This window comes from Taeniopygia guttata, chromosome 3, assembly GCF_048771995.1.
Source record: "Taeniopygia guttata chromosome 3, bTaeGut7.mat, whole genome shotgun sequence".
NCBI lineage: Eukaryota > Metazoa > Chordata > Aves > Passeriformes > Estrildidae > Taeniopygia > Taeniopygia guttata.
Window position 1 is genome coordinate 9,987,198 of NC_133027.1, and position 21,398 is coordinate 10,008,595.

The window sequence follows — 21,398 nt, forward strand, 5'->3', positions numbered from 1 at the left end:
TAATGCTAAACATAAATGTTATTTATCGCTAATTAATTATTAAGGCAATGTGTAACAGCACTCAGGAAAGAGCATATTGGTGTGTGTCTGGATGCAACCCAGCCGTCCCTAAATCATGCTGAAAGCTGACTTCCCTCCTGCTTTAAGCACATTACTTCAGTCTCAGTGTTGGTACATAAGGAGAAGATTTGTCACCCTTCTGGAAAATCAATAGGCTCTTGGCAAACTGGCTTCAGTGCTGTTAATTATCCTGATGGCACCATCTGCCCATCTACCAAACTGCAGCAGGAGAACCACCCGGCCTGAGGGCCCTCTCAGTGCCTGCAGAGCCCTGGCACAGCTGGGCTTGCACCTCTCACTGCATTTGAAACAAGCCCAGCTGAAGGTAGAGGAGATCTGGGGACTGGCAGTGCAGAGTTCATGGAGAACTCTGTCATGTCTCCTCAGTATTTCTGTTGCATGTCTGAGGGCAGTGCCTCTGCCTGATGCCCAAAACCAGCTGAATGTTCACAGGAAAAACAGAGGAGTAAAAAATGCTGAAAATTCCAGATGCCTGAGGCATCACTGCTGGTGTGTGCAGCTCCCCAGCACCTCATCAACGTGCAGGGGATGAAGACATCCCATGGCAGCAGCTCCACTGGCTATGGACTGTCACTTGTCACCACGTGAGACTCTGATGTGAGTGCCCCACCTGCCCTGTGGGGAAGGGTCTTCTCCTCCTCATCCTCCTAACACAGCTCAGTGCTGCTCCAACAGACAGGAGCAACAATCTGTGGGGAAACCTGTGCAGGGCCAGGACAGGCTGGAGAGGCTGGAGCTGAACTCCAGGAAAGGATGAAGCAGGTGAAAATCTGTAGCATGAGCAAAGGAGCTCTGGCCAGGCTGCAGGGGCATTGCTGCAGCAGAAGTCCTGGCTGCTGCCTCTGGAGATGTGCTCAAAGTGCAGCAGCTGCCCAGTTGGTGGGATGGGGAAGGGATGGGGCAGGACCCTCACACCACTGCTGTGGCTTCCCATCCACTCCTCCCAGTCTCTGCATTCCCCCAGTGCCAGCAGCATGTGGGACCTGCCGAGAGCCAGGCTGGGCCAGCGGGCTGGGGACACGGGCAGGGCCCGACTTCCTCCTGCTCCGTATTAATCAGTGCTTTTCTGAATCACTGACGTGGTTTGGCTGTGGGATATCAACTATGAGATTCAGAAATTAATTCAACTTGGGAGCTTTGGATGACTCAGACTGCTGTGAAAACACCCCGGGGCAGAAATGAGATGTAGGGAAAATTCACCCTGGGGGTATCTTTCAATGGACTTTAACTGAGGACAAATTTAATTTGCAGAACTGAAGCATATTTTATTTACTTTTTTAAACTAGTACTTTAAATTGAAGTATTCAAATAGGTAATCAAGATGCTCTTAATGGGTTGCTTTTATTGAAAGAGTGTTTGTTTTAAATCCCTCAACCTCAGAGTCCCAGACATATTTCCTCCCCCCAAGTGAATTCTCTGTTGAATTTTAATAATAATAATTCTACTGCATTAATTATGAAAATCAGAACTCACCAAATAAACAGACAAGATGACACAGCAGTGATGTTAGGCTGCCCACAAGCTAACCTGTGATCCTGCTGGAAGTTGTCTGTAAGTCTCAATGGAAAAGCAGTATGCAGTAGTTATACATGTTTTTAGGAGTTTGTAAAGACAGAGCTCTTTCTTATGCATCACTGGGCTCCCAAAAATGGGTCTAAGTTATAACAGCCCTTAGAGTTCACTTAACTCTGCTGCCAAATATCTGCCCAAGAGGAAAAAAAAAAACAAACATACATTTTTGTAGCTGGAAAAATATTGAGGCAAAGGATTTGAAACACTGAGCCATATGGACTCCTGCCTTAGCTCTCAGTGCAGCAATGCTTCATTGCAATCAATAAATGTTTCATCATCATTTCCAATGCAGGAAGGCTTTAAGGAGCCCAGGCTCCATTCTTGGATCCACTGTCTGCTCACTGTGAGCTTTAAGCTTCGTTTCAAGTCAATACAGCAGGATTCAGTGCCCTGTTTTCTTCATGAAATGCAGGCTGTGTGCTGGGGACTCCCAAGGAAGAATCAGAATCAGAATCAGAATCAGAGCAGTTTGGACTGGAAGGAACCTCCAGTCCAACCCACCTGCCATGAGCAGGGACATCTTCAACTAGATCAGGTTGCTCAGAGCACCTGCTGCTGTTCAGCTTGACCTTGAATGTTTCCAGGGATAGGGCACCCACCATCTCTCTGGGCAACCCATGTCAGTATTTCTCAACACCTTACTGTAAAAGCTTTCTTCTTTATAGCTGAACTGATCCTCTTTCAGTTTAAAACCATTGACTTTTATCCCATTGCAACAAGCCCCTACTAAAAAGTTTGTCCTCATCTTGCAGTACCAAAGGTACTGGAGGTTGCTATAAAGTCTCCCTGGAACCTTCTCTTCTCTAGGTTGAACAACCCCAACTCTCTCAGCCTGGAGAGGTGTTTGAACCCTCTGATTATTTTTGTGGCCTCTTCTGGCCTCACTCCAACAGGTTGATTGCCTTCCTGTGCTGGAGACCCCGGAGCTGGATACAGGAGGGTGGGTGAGGTCTCACCAGGGCAGAGCAAAGGGGCAGAATCCTCTCCCTGGGCCTGCTGTCCACTCAGCTTTGGATGCATCCCAGGATGTGGTTGGCTTTCTGAAGTGGTGCTCAGGGTGCTCCACTCCCAGTGTGTAGGGGATGGACAGGCAGCAGACTGCAGCAATGGAAAGAAGCAGGCAAAACATTCACCCCTGGGAAGCCAATGCTGATGACTGGCAGCTGGAGGGAAGCAGCAGTACTTTATAAGAAACAAACCCCAAGAGCAAAATCTGGGGAAAGATCTGGGGAAATTCCTTCCAAAAGCAAGGCCTTGTGCTGGAGGACACATCTGGATCCCATTTGTTGTCCATTGTCTCTGGAGAAGCATCAGATTGTTTGAAAGCTCCCGGTGACCCACCCAGCCTGTGAGACACAAGGGCTGGATCTGGCTGTGTTTTCATAGACTAAAGTCTGGGATGTGACCAGGGGTGAAATTCCCTTGGAGGAAGGAGTTCAGAGAGACCTATGTGTCTTGTATTTGGCTTTAGGAGAAGCTCAGCAGGAAGTGAGGGGCAGTTTGGCCACATCTGCCCCCAGTATGGCACTTTGGCAACAGCGGGGGGTGGGGATGATTTTAAGGCTTTGTGCTTAATGATGCAGGTTTTATATCAAGTTGATTTTCTTGCTTTACTGGTGGCTGTGCCTGTTCCTCCCTTACACCCCCCAGCCAGTCTAAGCCAAAACCACCCCCACAAAATGCTAAGATAGTGTTGTGGACAGTGTGGATCCTCCCTTGGAGAGGATGGTCATTATCTCAGGGGCAACATGGGTCCCAGGACACTGGCTTAAGAAAAGCCAGATAATGGAACTTAAAATAACCCTGGAGTAATTGCTTCTCTGTGTAGTAACAAAGAGACAATTGTTGAAGTGACCTCCTAATAATCAAAGTGCTTTTAGGAATTAATTAGCTATTGCTGATGCCATTTGTGACTGACTACATCTGCCTGGGATGTTGCCAGAGCCATCAGCCAAAGTTTTTGTCTCTGAATTTTATTTTCTATAGCCTCTTACAAGCTAGAGCAAGTATAGTGCTTTACATGTATTCTTTCCTTTGCAAGATTTATGATATGGGCTAGATATCTTCATTTCTGCTTAAAGCCATAGAAAACATCTCTGTGGCTCCTGACACGTCATGAGCATGAATCCAGGTATTCCCTACAGGGGATGCAGGGCAAGGAGACACATCCTTGTGGACAAGCCCAGCTGATGGACTGTTAGCTCTGTTTTCCTCCTGCCCCAGGAGAAATGTGCTCCTCTGCTGTCCTGCCTGAGGGAATGCTGGAAAATGAAAACTGAATTTGTTTGCCAGTCCCACCTCTTCTGAGAAAACACTCCTGGAGGGAGCAATATCCCACAAAGCATTTCCATGGGTCACACTTTGCAAAGCCCATTGAACTGCACAGTAATTGGGGTCCCAGGGTGAAAACATGAATATGTTTCTTCTGCACAGTTCATTGCATTGCATAGCAGAGTTATGCTGAGATGAATATAGTTTAATTTTTGAGGGGGCTTCTGCATATGTACAGCAAAATGCAGGTCCTAACAGCTACAGCTTCTTTGTGTTAGGAACCAACACAGCTTAAATAAATTATAACATTTTTCCACCCATACCCCATCTGCAGAAAAAATATATGTAATTAACCCTTCCCCATTATGCCCTGTGTTTATCTGTTTGCACTCACCTTGGATAATGAAAAAGTTATATTCACTTTGTGCTCAGTTACACAACTTGAGTCTTGAGTTTTACTCTGGGTTTCCAGCAAGCCCTGAGCTCAGCAGGGCAAGGTCCTGCCTGCTCCAGGAGGCAGCTCCTGCTTCCCAACCAGGTTTGATCTCAAGACAAAGCCAGGTTCTTAAAATGCAGTATAAAAGTACCTCTAGGGGTATCCATCTTCAGCACAAAAGCATTTTATCTGATTTCCAAAATGGCAGGGTGATGGATATGTTTTGAATACAGTGATGAATAATTCGGTTTTCATGTATTTGCCTGACTCATCCTGATTTCAGCCTGAAAGCTGCCTTCCTTTCTAATCACTACTGCTTCAATAAGAAAGCCATGGCCCTGGGGAGAATCCCCTGTCCCAGGGCAGTTACTGCAGCCCGAGAGAAGTGTCCCCAGTGTCCCCAGTGCCGTTCAGCAGGTGGCTCTGGTGGGTGCTGTATTGTGGATGCCTGGGGTACAGACACAGGGACAGATGGACACAGGAACCAGGAGGCCTCTACTGCAGAGGGCAGGACTTGTTCCCTTTTATCATTTCTGCCCTCTCCCTTGCTCCAGAGCTGCATCTGTCTAAGACCAGAGCTGTTTGATCTCATTCTCCTGCCCCAAAAGGAGCTTTTCTGTTGCCAGTGTTGGAAGGTGGCTCTGGGTGGGCAGGGGCTGCATGCAGCTGTCCACTGCAGCACAGCGAAACAACTCCCTGGGCAGACCGACCCCATCCCTCGGTCCCAGCTCTTTGTCCTGCCCAGCCGCAGGGCGGGGAGAGGCTGATGCTGCCGAGTTCTTCATCACCTGACTGCCACTGACACCTGCCAGCCCCGCCGTCCCTGCGATGTCACCTCCCTGTCCCTCAGCTCCCAGGACCCTCTCACCTGCCTTGGGCACAGCAGACATGGGAACTTGTCTGACCTTAGGGGACACCTTACTGCTCTCTACAATGATCTCTCAATGATCTTAGAGGTATTTTCCTACCTAAATGATTCTGTGATTTTAAGGAAGCCAATGTTAAGCTGAGGTTTCAGCCTACACCTCTGCAATGCCTTCCCCACCATTCCCATCTGTGCCAATGTCTATTCCAAATTCCCCAATCCCTGTCCTTTGCCAATATTCAGGATTCCTGAGTAAAGTATTTTGGTGCTGTCTGAGGGGTATTTTGCATTGTAAATCTGAGGAATGCTACTTTTAGGGAAAACTAAACTAAATGAGAGGGAAAAACAGGCAGGGGGTTGCTGGGTGGGTTGGCAGTACAGTCCTCAGGGCAGGAGGAGCAGGAATGCTTCATTCAAGGGGAAGTGAGGTGAGAGGACCCGTTGGGAAGCTGATGAAGACTGAAGGGGATTTTTAAGGACCATTTCTGCTTCCACAGTGGCCTGGAGTCCAGGCAGCTCCATGGGGATAAAAAGCCAACATAAACTTCTTTACCCATGGTCATGCGTGTGCCTGGTGCATGAGAATCCTGGTAACCTGCAGCAGGATCTGGTCTGAGCTTTTTGTCTTTCTCCAAAGGACTCAGCTCTGCAGGTTTTGGGGATCCCAGGGACCCTGATACCTGGGATAGCTTGCAGCACCACCTAGGTGTGCTCAAATACATCCACACTCCTCTGTCCTTTCTTGCTGGGCATGAAGCATGGCTCCTGCCTGCAGTGTGGACTGGGAGCCATCCAGGGACAACAAAAGGGTGGCTCAGCTGGTACAATTTACAGAGCAGCCCTTCAGCCAGAATGAAACCCTCCATATTTTCTGCAGCCTCTGCACACTTAATATAGATTGTAAAAGTATAGGTAAGAGGGACTACCTGGCCTAGAAACAAAGATTATTGGCATCATTTGGTCCTCCTGCTTCCTCTTCAGTGAGATGAGATGATTTCCTTTTATTTACAAATATGAATGAACTAAGATGCACAACAGCTCAGACAGGCTGAAGTCTCATTAATTCAATTTTAAACAGGGTGGGATGTGAGTGGAAAACTGAGCATTAAGAGCCCTGAAGTAAGGCCACAGCAAAGGGAGAAGGACAGCAGATTCAATACCCTGAGAGATCCTGGGCACAGGATCTCTAATTCAGGAGCTGTGATGCTCCTTGTGCCATGGTCTGTACCTTCTGCTGGAAATCTGTGTGCATTCTGGTGCCATCTCTTCAAAGGAATCATGACCTGTTGATGACGTTTGGCAACCACAGACTGAGCAGTAAAAAAAAGGCTGAACTGTTGCTCTACTTTGTTAATGACACAGTTATGCTGTGGGAAAAACATATTGTGAACTGAAGAACAGGCCCAGAATGTACAAACAGAAAGGAAATCAATTACTGCTAAGCAAAAAAAAAAAAAAAAAAAAAAAAAAAAAAAAAAAAATTCTGTCATTTCAAAAATTCTGGGCACACATCTTTGCTGTTTGGGTGTTGTTCATGTCTGGATTATACATAGGTAATTCAGACGGACAAGCCAAGACTTGTATGTACAGTAATTCTCTTTCAAGCTACTTCTCATTTTCCCTGTTCTCAGCTCCACTGTTGCCTTTCATGACTGCATGGAAACCAGGGCATAGTCCATTAAATTAAACAATAACAACTGATGACCAAGCTTTAGAAGGAAAAGATGATCATTTATCTGCCAGACACTCAAGCCATAGGGTTCACTGTCTCTGAGGACAAACATGACACGGTATCTTGATTCTAAAGACAGATGGGCTATTTCACTAGCCATTAATCTCACTGCTAGTTCACAAACCTAAGACCACCCATTTATTGTATGACTGTTGGTGTGTATCCTTTTTTAGCAAAAGCACTCCTTCATGAGGAATGAGTCATACATAAAGACCCTGACAGTAGCCAACTGACTAATCAATAAATGGGAAAGTGCAAGATGTAGATCCCCCTGCACTGCTAGACTGAGTCATCCTGATGCTGGATTTATCACAGCCTAGACAAAGTTTCTAATAAGAGCACCAACTGTAAAAAGTAAGGGTTTTCTATTGCCTTCAACTAAGTCAGCTGAAGCTCTCAGAAGTGACTGACTGAAAAGGTTACACATAGTGGCCTGCATTAGGAAAGGTACCTAGGCAGACCAAGAGATGTCAGTGTCACTGTAGACTTGACATCTGTGAGGGCACACTTGGAATGTTGCATTCAATTTTCTGACCCCTTCCCGGTTCAAAAGGAAAGCAGAGGAACTGGAGAGAGTTCAGCAAAGAGCTCTCAAGACACAGGTCCAGAGCACTTTGCCTACATGACAAAGCTTCTTGAGCTGGGCTTGTTGAGTTCGGCAAAAATAAAGAGGCAACATAACAGAAACATACAGCTCCACAAAAGAGTTCAAAAAGGATAGAACCAACCACTTTGGCAGTAGAAGATGATACAGGGAAGGGCAACAGCCACAAACGGCAGCTTGAGATGTTCAGATTCAACTTCAGCAAAATTTCTTTATCCAGAGAGCAATGCAGAGAGATGGTGGTCTCTCTATCTTCAGTGTTTTCCAAAACATGAAGAGATAGGCACAGGTAAATAACCTTACATGATAATAGTCCTGCTTCAAGACGGAAGCTGGACAAGAGACATCCAGAGGTCAGTTCCAACCCACACTGGAATGGTCTGTGATTCCCAGAGCTGACTGTATTTATTTCATCCCCTAAGTGTAAATGACCTAGAGAGCAAGTTAACACTCCTGAGAGAGCCCAGTGAGGTCTTTTTCATTTCCTATGTCCCAGCAGAGAGCAGGAGAGACTAAACACCAAAACCTCTGCACTAGCTGAGAACTGTTCAGATAAACCCACTCAGTCTAAGTCAGTGAACTGTGTTTCTTGAACAGAGAAAAATTTAAAGTCATCTTGAATTCTACTCTGTCCCACCCAATTGTAAATTTGTCCTTAACCACAAATTATGGCAATCACTTGAACTTGGGCTTATGAGCATGCCTGACTAGAAAATCACCAAAGGAGGATTTTCTGCCCTCTCTCACACACTGGATTTTCCTTTACTGTCCCTAGGTGTAGTTCATCTCTGATGCTTCTGAGGAAGTCAGGAAAAAGCCCAGAATACATTCAGATTTGTGCACCAAGGTAAAGCTCCCAACAGGTTGTTGCAGGTTGCCAGCTGAAGGATGGGTTTCAATGATACCCAGGGTCTAGAGGTGAAGCAGAGATCTTATGATTATCTTGAGGTCAATGCTGATAATCCATTTTTCCTCTGAGCCCATGAAGAAAGGATCTCAGTACAGGTCACAGGGATCTGGAGCTTTGGAAACAGACAGGACCAATAAGATCTTGTAGGGATAACCTGTACAAGCTGCAGGTACAGTGCTCTGTCCACTGTCACACTGTCACTGTGCTGCAGGAATAAATGGTAAGGATGCATTGCCTCTTCCTGGCACTTTTGTTGTAAATATCTCAGGAAGGGAAGGAGAAAGATATTCCAATTTACATATCCTGGGGCTGCATAGATAAGCAATCATTTTGAAAAATGAGTGTACGCACATATAAACACCCACACATGTTGTTAAACCTTCTGACCAAGGAGAGATAAGCCTGATGCTGATTGTTTATGATCATGTAGTAAAATTTCTATGGAATTGTTTTTCTTGGATGAAAAACAGAAAGACACATTAACTCACATCATTGTAATGCCCATTTTATTGTAATTATCTTTCAATTCTCTGAGCTTTCAGCATCTTGTTTTGGCATTATAACCACCTGCAAATCCTAGGCAACATAAATAAAAGAGAACATCTTGTAACAATAATATCTATAGAAAATGAGATTGGTGCAGAGTATGATAATTGCAGCTTTCCAGTTCCCTTATATCCATACAAAAACCAATAACATATAAAGGCTATCTATTCAAAGTGCTAAGTCTTTTCATATTCTTTATTAGAGCACAGACCCATGTGATAGGCTTCATAAATAGGTAAGAAAAAAATTGTTTCAAAAAAATTATAATCAGAGAAATTGTATTATTCTAATTTTAGGTAAGTATCTGAGATGCAACTCCTTTAAGAAGTTTTCCTGACATCAGACGAAGAGCCTGGGGCAGTGGGATAAAGGTAACCTAGAGCTCTTAACTTCATCAGTCCTTTTGAGAACATCCCCTCCTTTAAGAGACTCATCCAAGAATTGTATATTGTCAAGGGATTCAGGAGGAAAAATTGTTCCCTCATTGGACTTTGTTGGCAACTCCAGTAAAAATCAGTGGAAGGAAATCCTCCTAACACTGTTTAAGCTAAGGATTTGGATGAGTGGCATCTGGCCTATCATTATCATACCTAACCCTTGGAAAAACAGACTGTTGGTGCTTCCCTCTAGCTGCTGGTATCACCACACAGAGGAGCAGGAGGGGTGACATTGAAGAATGAGATTGTAATCAGATACACAACTCTGAGATGGGCTGGAAGAGGCCTGGAGGATCAAGTAACCTGTGTTCTAGGATCACATCAGGTTAGGTAAAAGGTAGCAGGATTGTATCAAGTTCTATAGAAGAATGATGACAGAAAGTTAACTTTTGGTATTTTAACAAGGCATTTTAGGGACTAACTCCTAGACCTTTTTAGTCTATAACAGATATCCTGGAACCTTCTGGAAAAATGTGAAGAAAACAGCTCACAATACCTCTCCTTCCCCTAGAGCAGGAAAAAAACAGTAGTGCCTCAGGATAATGGGAACCAACAGTGACTTCAGTGTACAGTAGTGCCTCAGGATAATGGGAACCAACAGTGACTTCAGTGTGTTAGGGGTGGGTGAGAGTACAGCCTGTGATTTTTGTGCTGTGCCTTTAGGATCATAGAAATTGATGGAAATGGCTGTGGTAGAAAATGTAAGGGAACTGAAACCTCACCACCTTTCTGCACACTGTTCCAACACTCCACTGCCTTCATGGGGCACATTTCCCCTAAGCCCAGCCTGAACATCTCATGCCACAGCTTGTGACCACTGCTCTGAGTTGCCATTATAAAGAAGGGCCCAAGTGTCTTCACAACTCCACTTTGAACAGCAGGGCTCAACTCTAGATACATGATTTCAGGTGTTGAGTCCAAAGAGACAGGCTGTTTCCTCGCTCTGCTGGTCACACTTCTCCTAATGTAGCCCAGTATGTGGTTTCTTTCATTCCTAGTCAGAGTATCTTGCTGGCACATATGCAGGGTTTTCTGGTTGGTTTTTTTTCCTCACTTTGTCACAAAATAGGTTTTTTTTTCTTCAGGGGATCACAGGACGTGCAAGGGTGAATGCTGGTACTTGATTGAAGCTGCTTGCATCTTTATCATGAATGGATGGATGCCAGATGACAAGTGCATTCTCAACTGAGTAAACTGACAGAGCTTTAAAGCACTTCTTGTCTCATGCCATAGGGTTTTCTGTGGGGCATGTGGGATGGTTTCTGAGACAGAGAAAGGACTGTTGTGACTGTGCACCTGGAACTGGAAGAAGCATAATCTTCCCAGGATGAATACCTGAGTGAAAAAGGGTTTATTTCTTGTGGCCATGGTGAGCCCTTGCTTTATTGATTTGCGAAGCTCTGCAGTCACAGTGGGCATAACAAGGTGTAAGTAATCAAAGGCATTGCCAGGAATGGCTATGGGACTCAGCCTGCTATATAAATAATATTTCATTGTCTATCTGCATGAAATAAGAGATAAGATCCTGAGAAACAGCCATTTTTGGGATCAAAAATATGAAAGCACATCTTCCTTTGGAATCTCTATGTAATGCCAAGGCAAAGCTGAAAAGAAGAAAAACATGTCCCCAGAATTTTAAGGAAACATGAGGAATCATAGCTGTAGTCCATCTCACTTGGATACTTACTGTCACTCACATTCTACTCATTGCTCTTTACAGAAGAATATTTTCCGAGCCTTGAAAACCAAGGGGAAAACCATGAGGTGCAGGCAGCCACGTGAAGGAAGGATGTTATCTCAGTTTGCATCCCCGGTAGTTGGAGCAACTTCCAGCAACAGCTGGAGGTGTAAAGTGACTCTCTGTAAGAAGCGAGGGTGGTACTTAAAGTGAACCAGTGGGAAATAAAAAATGATGCCACTGAAAATGAACAGGACGATGTAGAGGATCTCTATTTGGGGTTGATCAATGATGGGAGCTAACACCAGGTACACAGCTGCCATCAGCACAATTATGGGGATGATAATTGGGACCTGTGAAAGCAAAACATCAGCATAAAGACTCATGCAATTCTGGGCCGCTGTGTCTGGACAACCCTGGAACTTGTGCAGAAGGCTTTTTAGATGAAACCATGAAACCTTTCTGCAACCTGAGGTATTACCTAGAAATAATACAAATTAATCCAGACATCCTGTTTCCCAGCCTACCCCACTCCAAACCTGAATATCCCTGCAAGAGCTACACCACCATATCACACCTTAACCCCTAGTGTTTCCTGCCCTCCTAGACCTGAAGATGCAAACTACTGGGTTTAGTGCCAGGTCTGCTCTTGCATCTAAAAGCCAAGCTGTAGACAAAACACAGAACAATTGTATCCAAATCAACTGTACCTTAGCACCCTTGCACAAAAAGTTTTATCCATGTGTTGACAGACAGGTGGACAGGCAATCTCAGCGGCAGTTTCTGTAAGCCTGGTCAGAAAGCATTTAAACTTCAATTTGAAGCCACCCGTCCTCAAAGGAGGGTGGCTTGTGCATTCATTCGTAATCCTCAGTCACTGAGGAAGCACTGAAGATCAGCTCACTCATGGCATCAGGAGAAGAACACATGACTCTTGATTTCCCTCCTTTTATCTGTTTTGTGGGGAACAAACCTGTCCCTATGTCATCTCAAAGAACTTGGGGCACTCCACCTAAATTATTTTTCCCTCTGCAAGGTTCTTACACCTGGGCTACCCTCCAAGGAGTGTGCTCAAAATCTGCATAAACAGGTGATTGCAATGTTGATCAGAATCATCCTTCATTTACCACTTAAATCTTTTAGAAAAAAAAAAAGGATATGGTAGACATATTTTCATAGTGAGGAGGTAGGTAGGGCATTATTAGCTTATCAAGACAGAGAATTCAACCTTGACTTATGCCTGTATGTTCACACTGTCTCACCCCTTGTTGGCTTTGCTGACACAAAACTTGACATTAAAAAAGGAAGGACAACCACATTGAATCTGTAAGCCACCAGTGCTCACTCTTTTCTCTAAATGTTCTCTTAGTCTTTTGAGCAATATAGGAAAATATTTGAGGGTTTTATGTTATTACTTTACCTTGTAAGATCTTGGCAGTTCTGGTTTCTTGATTTTTAAATACAGGAGCCCAGAAATAGTCATTCCATAGAAAAGCCATGCCATAAAACTCGAAGAAAAGAAAAAAAAAAAAAAAAGACAGCATTAAACTTGGGGTGAGATCATCCAGGAATGTCAGTCCTATCTTGCAGATCCCAGATGTTCAAATCTCCTATTAAAAAGGTGAATATTGATATAAATTTAGTAGTTCTTTCATTAATTTTCTTTCTAGCACAAACAATGAGAACTTTTGAATTATCTGAACATTACTTATTCAATGGGGATGAATCACATTCAGTTAAGTCTCTAGTGACAGGAGCATTCATGCATTGCAAAGGTGCTGGTTCCCAATCTCTTTCTTTTCTTTCTTCCTGCCTCCTCTCCCTAGTATTGGTTAGAAAGCAATAGCCCAGGCTCAAAAAGATCATGCAAGAAAATAGTTATAAACAATGTAAAACCCAGGGGCACAGGGGATGCAAAGAGAAACCCTACACACACATACCTGAAAAAGTTCACGATGGTGGTGAAGCTTCCTGATATTATCATTATTAAAGACATCGCAGACGTAAACAGTAGAGCAGGGGAGGGTGTGAGGCGTCGCACATGAACCATGGACAGAATGTCTGGCTGAAAAACAAAGCAAAGCCCTGTATCATCATTTCATGCACTCAGAGGTCCTTACTCATCCCCCTCAGCTGCTGGTGGGAGCTTTGCCTGCAGCCAGAGCCACTCATAATCAGCAGATAAGTGTCATATAAAAACAGGCCAACTCCAAGGAGTGTAAATACAGGAAACTCCTTCAAGGGTACTTTTATTGTGTCTCAATGGTTTCATATCAAATAGGCTCAGTTTGAGCAGGCAAAACAAGGTTTTCAAACTACTGATGTGACAGAATGAGTCAACTTAGAGCTTTCCTGACCACCATCAGGACCTTTGCCACAAGCCTCTGCCCTCTGTCTGCCCTCTGTCACGTCTCTCTGGGACTTGACTTCTCTTGGGATAACTGGAAAATGAGACAAGGATTACTCCTGAAACATTTACGTAAATACAAATTAAACCAGGATTTCCTTCAGGATTAGTAGCCTTTTTATTGTTTGTTTCATTGGAAAAGTTTATGATAAAGGCTGCTTTTACAATTTTATTTTATTTTATTTTATTTTATTTTATTTTATTTTATTTTATTTTATTTTATTTTATTTTAATTTTTAATTCACAACGAAAATATCATGCAAGGACCTTTGCTAGAGATGAATGTCTGAGAAATGGCATAAGCATTAAACTCATAGTCTGGTACAGTCAGATTCAGACCATCTGTGCACTTCTCAGCACAAACCTTGCCATGATAGAGCAGGCACTATCCTCAGAGACAGAAGTTGAGGAACCAGTAACTACCAAAACCAGCAACCACCAGTCCAGTCATTTCCACCAACCTGGTCGTTCATATGCATAAAAGATTCCCTGCTATGAACCAGGAGTGGAGCTGGTGTGGAATCATAGATTGATAGAATGATTTGGGTTGGAAAGGACCTTAAAGATCGTCTAATTTCAATGCCCTGCTGTAGGGAGGGGACAGCTTTCACTAGACCAGGCTGCTCAGAGCCCCATCAAGCCTGGCCTCAAACTTCCAGAGACTGAGCATCCACAACCTCTCTGTGCAACCTATTTCAGTACCTTCACACCTGAGGACTGAAATGCCAGATGTTGTGGGTGGGAAGGACCAAAAAAAGCAGAGAGATTCAGGAGGAACACAAGAGGCCTGCTCAAAACAGAGAACAAATGCACTTCAGCCTTTTTCTCCTCTTCGTGGTGCAGTGTGGTTAAGTGTGTGTGGAGGTGTACCTGTGAGTGAGGGGGTCTGTATCAGCAGCTGGGATGTGACAGCAACCCTGGGGGCTTGTTTGCCCAGATACCAGCAACTGGGGAGACTGGGATCCAGGGGCTGAGGATCTGAGCCCAGCTGTTGGAAGGACCCACACTGTACATATGTTTTATATGTATTTCTCACTAATAGACCCCTGATCAGACAGACAGGGAGAATGAAAGGCCCTGGGTGTTGTTAGTGCTGGTGTTTGTGTGAACCCCAGGTATGTCTGTATGTGGAGCTCTATGTTCCCTGCTGACTCTGTATGTATATATGCAGATATACATGTATGTATAGCTGTATATAAATATGTTTGATACCTGTGTTTGGCTCTGTGTGTGGCTACTGGACTTATGGGTTGGATGAGGGAGGAGGGAGCTGCAGCAGCCTGATCTCCACTAGGTTACCAGTTCTGGCCTACCTAACAAAACCAATGATAAACCCAAGCTAGGAGACATGTAAGGCTTCATATCACCTTGTAATTGCTATGAAGCTTGAAGAGCAGAGATGTCCTATGCTGCATCTAAGCTGGACTACCCATGTGAAGGGTGGATCTCCCCTGAGATCAATCTGTGTAGTCAGTATACCAGCTGCAAAGGCAGCGGGCTGGTGCTGGGCTACCTTCCCAGTGCAAGCAAACACACAAGCATGGCCAGGTTCTCCTTTCCTGGCAGGAATATTGACTGGGTCACCCCACAGTCTGTGCCTTACATTTGAAAGAGATGGGGATTAATGAGCAAGGAACAAACCCCTTGAAGAGCTATCACTCTGCCAGCTGAACATACACAGTGTTTTCCTCCCTGCTTTAGTGTCACAAGAAGGAGAAGTTGCTCAAAGCAAGCCAGACCCCTTTCTTTGTGCTTACCATATGGCCCTCCCTGGCAGCAATGTAGCACACACGGCCTCCGCTGAAGAACGTGCCATTTGATGAACCAAACGTAGACAGGGCCACCGACAGGGAGATGAGCCATGCCCAGCTGCCCAGGACTTTGTCCCTGAGGTGGAAAAGAGTTCACAGCATAAGATGCAGTTTCTAGATGTATTTAATACTCACTGTAGAACCAGACAGGTTACATACCTCCATTATTTCTGTATTATACAGAATCTTTTTCCAAAGTCTTTCTAAAGATTTAAAGTCTTCTTGCAATTCCCATAATATTAGTGACTAGTAAGTTTGTCTTGTCTGACAGCTTTTCTTCCTACTATATATTCTGTCCACACTACAATGGTGTACAAAGAGGTCACAACAGGCAAAACCACCTTTTTGTGTACTGATGCTGTGGCAAAACGCCTGAAGATACTGCAAACACAACCAATAATATTAGCTCGGAAATCACAGAAAAACTGTTCCCATCACACTGGAAGAAATATTCTGCATTACAACCTCTTCCTGAATATGCATAGGATTTTAACCCTTTAATTCCACATGCACCTATTACTGCTTTTCTGTGAATATGACTAAAGCCAAAAAAATTGTTTGAATTCCAGATGTTTGGAGCTACAACATGTTCAGACATTTTTGTTTTGCAGTAGCAGAGTCACAGAGTTCAAGGTAAACATTTGGAAGGAATGATAATTTTCTCACCTAAAAATGAAGATTGTCTTCTAGAATGAAGCAGTATTAAGAGTATTAATTGAGTAATAAATGATGGAGTTTGGGGTAATTATCACATACACAAAAACTGTTTATCTAATTGGCAAAATCAAAAACTCAAATGTTTTTTTAGATCACTGCAAACCGAAACCTGTGGTTGCTGTTAAATCACTGACATCAAAGAAACACCAGGAAGTTTCCTGAGCTCCCTTTGTGGCTGCACCTCTCACCACTGAATAACATTTCTTTCCAGCAGTTTTCCTCTTCTATAGGGAATAAATAAATTAAATAAATAAATTTAAATGTCCTCCTCTGGTTTCTTTATACTCCTCTCATTCTTTCTTAATGGCCTGAATAGCTGCATGTCTTACTTGTGAGCCACAACCTTCACCTTCTCCTCAGACTGGCTCCCTACCTGTTCCCCAGCCTTTGAGTGCCCAGCTTTCCTGTCACTAGTTCAATATTTCTTCCTGAATTGCACTCGTGGGTGAAAAGGTTAATCATGCAGGAAAAGGAGATGTGTTACAAAGGAGGAAGCTCACAAATAACTTGTTAATTAGGAATGATGGGAAAGGAAGTGCAGGGAAAGTTCATGACACTGCAGCTTAGTGAGGCTTTGTGACATGCTCAAACAAAGCACTAGTCCTTTAAAAGCTCCTACTCATAATGATGTGAAAGGTTATTAGAGAATACATCCAGCAAGAGCTCAGTCAGATCTTCAAGTAGGAGATCTTGTGAAATGCACACAGAAGCTGCTGCTGACTTTTTAGGAAGAGCAGTACATAATCTTTGGATACACTGTGTCATCATTTCTGCCAGACAACTCATTTAGGGCTATCAGGGATTCTGTGTCTTTGGAAATGTTTAGGCTAAGGCTGGATGTTCTGGTGGAAGACCATTGATGGTGTCTATACCTCTCATGATGGTCCCTTCCTTCTCTTCCTAAAATCCTTGTATTGTACAGAAACTGTTTAATGCCACCAAATACTTCAGATTGATGAAAGGTAGAAATTGTTTCTGTGCAGCTCTGGAAAAACACAAGCCAATTGAAGTTATAGCTACCAAAGGCTACCCAACCTGTGTATAACAGCTCTCAAAGGTGTTGTTGAGATCAATTGAGATCAATGCCATTTTCCAGTTCCCCACAGATGGTGAAACTGAGACAAAAGACTCAGGTCTGCTCTAAATTCTAGGTGCCAAGTAGACAGGATTCAGCTGGTTGACTCCTGTCTCACTCCCAACACACTGCATAAACAGGGCAGCACATTGCCGTCCTCATTTCCCTGGAAATATAAAAAATTGCACCATTTATCCAAAGTCTGGATGTGTACCTTCGCTGTATTCCCAGTGCCTGTGGGGAGATGCTGCTGGTGTGATCTTCACCTCTCCTTTATGGACACTTTCCATGAGGTAAAACATGACTTGGGGGAGTTACACGTTCCAGGTGCAAACAAAGGGAATGAGGAGTAAGGAATGTGCCATCTTGGCAGCCTAAATGCACCTTGGAGACCATGGCCAGATGGAGCTGTTCAGCCTTCACCTCAATGAACCACAGAATTATAGAATCATAGAACAGTTTGGAATGGACCTTGAAGATCATCCTCTTCCAAGCCCCTGCCATGGGCAGGGACACCTTCCACTAGACCAGGTTGCTCAAAGCCCCCTCCAACCTCACCTTGAATGTTTCCAGGGATGGGGCATCCACAGCTTCTCTAGGCAACCTGTGCCTGTGCCTCACCACCCTCACGGTAAATAATTTCTTCTTTATGTCTAAGCTAAACCTACCCTCTTTCAATTGAAGCCATTCCTCCTTGTCCTACTTCTCCATGCCCTTGTAAAAACTTCCCTTCCAGCTCTCTTATAGCTGCTTAAGGACTGGAAAGTGTTGTAAGGTCTCCCTGGAGCTTTCTCTCCTCCAGGCTGAACAGTCCCAGCTCTCTCAGACAGCAATGTGCTTCAGCCCTCTGAACATCTTTGTCACCCTCTTCTCTGTAACATGGCCTGACAGGTCCTCCTGGCCTGACCAGTGCAGTGCTGCTATTCCTTCTGGGAATAACACTGAAATCTCCTGAAACTCAGGAGAGAACCAGTGTTTCTCAGGGCTGCATTGCTCATGTTGCCCCATGCAGAGCTCACCCCCAGGTGACGGCCACAGCTCCTGAAGACAGCAGCTCAGAGGGAGTCATCGCTGCCAAGTAGCTCACGTTTACCAGCACATACAGGCTTGTAACCAAAGGAATGGCAATCATCAGAGCTCTGGGAAGCGTCACCTAGAAAAGGGATGACAGCAGTGTCAGGCGCAGCACTGTGCTTTTTTTGTTTGGTTTGGTTTTGCCACCACCCACGTCTCTCATTCAGATTCTTCCACTCCCTAAACTTTTCCTCAGAACAAGACATAGATCCAGAATCACATGGCAGCTTTCACACCAGTCTTGTACAGTTCCAAAGTTAGTCTAAAAAAACCCTACAACCAAACAAACAAAATAAATCAAACAAAAAGTACCCACCAAACCTTATTTAAAGGATTTTGGTTTGTAGCTGTCCAAGATGGCTTTTGCATACTTCTTGATTATTTTATATTGATTTATTTGTTATTAGTATATTATGCCTCCTGCTGTGCTGCATCTTCCCATAAACACCTCACTGCCATGGACAAAGTTCCAGTATATTGCATCACATTTAACTACTCTACAGTTTACATCAAAACAAGGGTTTGATCTCAAAATCTTAAAGGGGATTTACTCTAGGAAGGAAATATTTCTTTTTTCTTAGTGGCAGGATTGTGTCTTAGAACACCACAGGATTGTTTTAAGACTCAATAAAATCATAGTTTCTTATGCAACTGAAAATATTGGGAAATGTCAACTATGCATCTAAGAACCTGAAATATCAATTTTTGCATTCGCCATTCTCAACACAGGACAAGATATAGCAATTTCTATTGCTGTATCCCTTCCCCACTCTGGAAGGGCCTGAATATCAGTACTCACAATCCTGTGGGAGAGAGTGGCCCTGGGATCTTTGCTGCCATTTAGGTTAATATTTAATTGTATTTGCATTTAATCTGTAGGATCTTGTGTGCTGCATTGGTACAAAGCACGCTCTATAAACCCTGCACTCACACAACTCTTGCAAAATAAGAGTTGTTCACTGCTGCAGTGTTTGATCTGTGGAAATGGGTAACATGGCGCAGAGAAGGTGATGCGAGATGCAGGTGAGCTACTTCAGTGCCTATAGCATGGACTGCAAAATGCTAAAATATGGATGTTTAAAGACAGGGATCATTCACAGAGTTAGATTCCCTTTCCAGTGAGGCTTGGCTTGCTCTGAAGTTGCCCCATAATGCAACAGGGAGAGATAAAGTAGTTTTCCAAAGCACAAATTATGGATCAAGTCTTTCAGAAAATACATGTTGTTAAAAATCCTTGATGGACTATAGCAGTGAGTGTTTTTCTGAACAAATCTAGGTGTCTACTGTGAGATCCTCTAAACACTAAGAAAAAACTTCATCCCCAAAGCATTCAAGTGCTGCCTAATAATTTCTTTCCAGTCAATAGGTTAATTTAGGACCTTTATAGGACCATAAGATGGTTTGCATTGGAAGGCACCTTAAAGATTATCTAGTTCTAACCTCCATGCAATGAGTAGGGGTTCCTTCCACTACACCAGGTTGCTCAAAGCCCCACAAAAGCTGGCTTTGAACACTTCTGGGGATGGGGCATCCACAACATCTCTTGTGTCAGTGTCCCACCATCCTCACTATAAATCCCTTGATCACCACTCTTAACACAATCACAGATAGAATCAAACATATTTACAGCAGGATTAAGTAGGTAAAACCCAGCTTGTTTGCTCACTCACTCACCTCAGGCTTCTTCAGTTCCTCAGTTACATAATTTAGGTTGTTCCATCCATCATAGGACCAGAGTCCCTGGTAAAACGCCACTCCAACTGCCCCAATACCTGCAGTCGTGCCTTGAAAACCATTCTGAAAACTCTGAGTTTGTCCCTTGGCAAGCAGCACCAACCCACCCACCACGATCACCAACAAAGCCAAGAGTTTGGCAGCTGTAAAAATGTTCATAACAGATGTTGCCAGCCTCACATTGAGACTGTTGATGATAGTTAAAATCAGGATGCAGGCAGCAGCTGTACATTTGACGGCAACCTGCGGAGATGAGCATCCTGGGTAGAACGGTGCAATGGCATACTCAGCAAAGCTCAGACAGACAGCTGCCAAACCAGCTGGTCTCACCAGGATGACAGAAGTGTAGGCGAAAATGAAAGCAGGAAAGGAACCAAAAATCCTCAAAATGTAAATATAGTCTCCTCCAGACTCTTTAATTATTGTTCCAAGCTCAGCATACGACAAGGCTCCAAACATGGCCAGGAGACCACATGCTGCCCAGATCAGCAGGCTGCTGGCAGGGTTCCCCATGTGATGTAGTACCCACTCAGGGGACATAAAGATCCCTGAACCTATCATGGTACCTGCAATTAATGACACGCTGCTAATCAGGCCAACCTCTTGTTTCAGTCTTAACTTCTCCTTCCCTTCACTCAGCTCTGTGGATGAATGGAGTGGATCTGTTGCCTTCATCTCCCTCATTGTGGAAATGTGAAGAGACAGAAGTTGTTGTAAGGAGAGAATCTGAAAAAGGATTAAGGCATTTGAATAAGGACTACCTCAGGCTTTAAGGTTTAGTTAATAATTACAAAAGTCACACTGAATGCTGTTGAGAAGCACAAACCTATCTTCAGCATTTCACATTCTTTCATTACCCATCTTATCTCGGTAATTTATTATGCCAAGTTTTATTATCCCTGAATCTCATTGCAAGCAATGGTAATCCTGGTTATCTCTCCTTTAAATAATACCGCAAACAGCATCTGAAATAAGGCTCAGGTAAGCAAAGTCCCCATGCAAATTTGTACTTTATTCATTGCTGAAAAGTCAAGGTTCAAGCACTCATTTCAGTGCTCAATCGTATTTCCATTCTTCACCATAACATGATCAAACAAACAAGTCTGCTGAGCAACATGCTAAGGCTCTGCTCAACAAGGAACATTTCCAGTGTCTTGATCAAAGAAACAGAAAGGTTTTGCTAAAAACATTCCAGAGACTCATTTTCTGCACAGTAGTAGGGGGCAATATGGGCTTTTTCCAATTTTAGAAAGTGGAGGTGGAGAAGCATGAAAAGGCTGCAATTACATTTTTCCAGGGCCTTTTTACCATTGTACATAAGGTGTGCACACTCCCACCAGACCACAATCTTCAGAGCACTTTGTCACACTTCATTGTAGACACATTTCAATGCACACATGACAGAAACATGGTACAAGCTTTAGAAGATACCCCTGACCCTTACTTAG

At 43.9% G+C, this 21,398-nt stretch overlaps 1 protein-coding gene across 1 annotated transcript; it reads right to left on the minus strand.

Moving 5' to 3' along the window:
- Window positions 1-11,128: 11,128 nt before the first annotated feature.
- On the minus strand, window positions 11,129-20,672 carry LOC100225592 (b(0,+)-type amino acid transporter 1). Its single transcript, XM_002188220.6, has 6 exons — window positions 19,891-20,672; window positions 18,162-18,295; window positions 15,297-15,426; window positions 13,073-13,197; window positions 12,553-12,640; window positions 11,129-11,485 (listed from the first exon to the last, which is right to left on the minus strand). Exons 1-6 carry the CDS (start codon window positions 20,632-20,634, stop codon window positions 11,252-11,254), a joined length of 1,455 nt encoding a protein of 484 aa, XP_002188256.6. The 5' UTR covers window positions 20,635-20,672; the 3' UTR covers window positions 11,129-11,251.
- Between the last annotated feature and the right edge of the window lie 726 nt (window positions 20,673-21,398).

Bases quoted from the DNA above. Each gene is read 5' to 3' on its own strand.
- LOC100225592 (XM_002188220.6), bottom strand. From the start codon at position 20,634: ATGAGGGAGATGAAGGCAACAGATCCACTCCATTCATCCACAGAGCTG. The intron at 18,296-19,890 runs GTGAGTGAGTGA...TCCCTTTTCTAG, and splicing joins AGGAACTGAAGAAGCCTGAG to GTGACGCTTCCCAGAGCTCT. The intron at 11,486-12,552 runs GTAAAGTAATAA...TTGCTTTCACAG, and splicing joins AACTGCCAAGATCTTACAAG to GTCCCAATTATCATCCCCAT.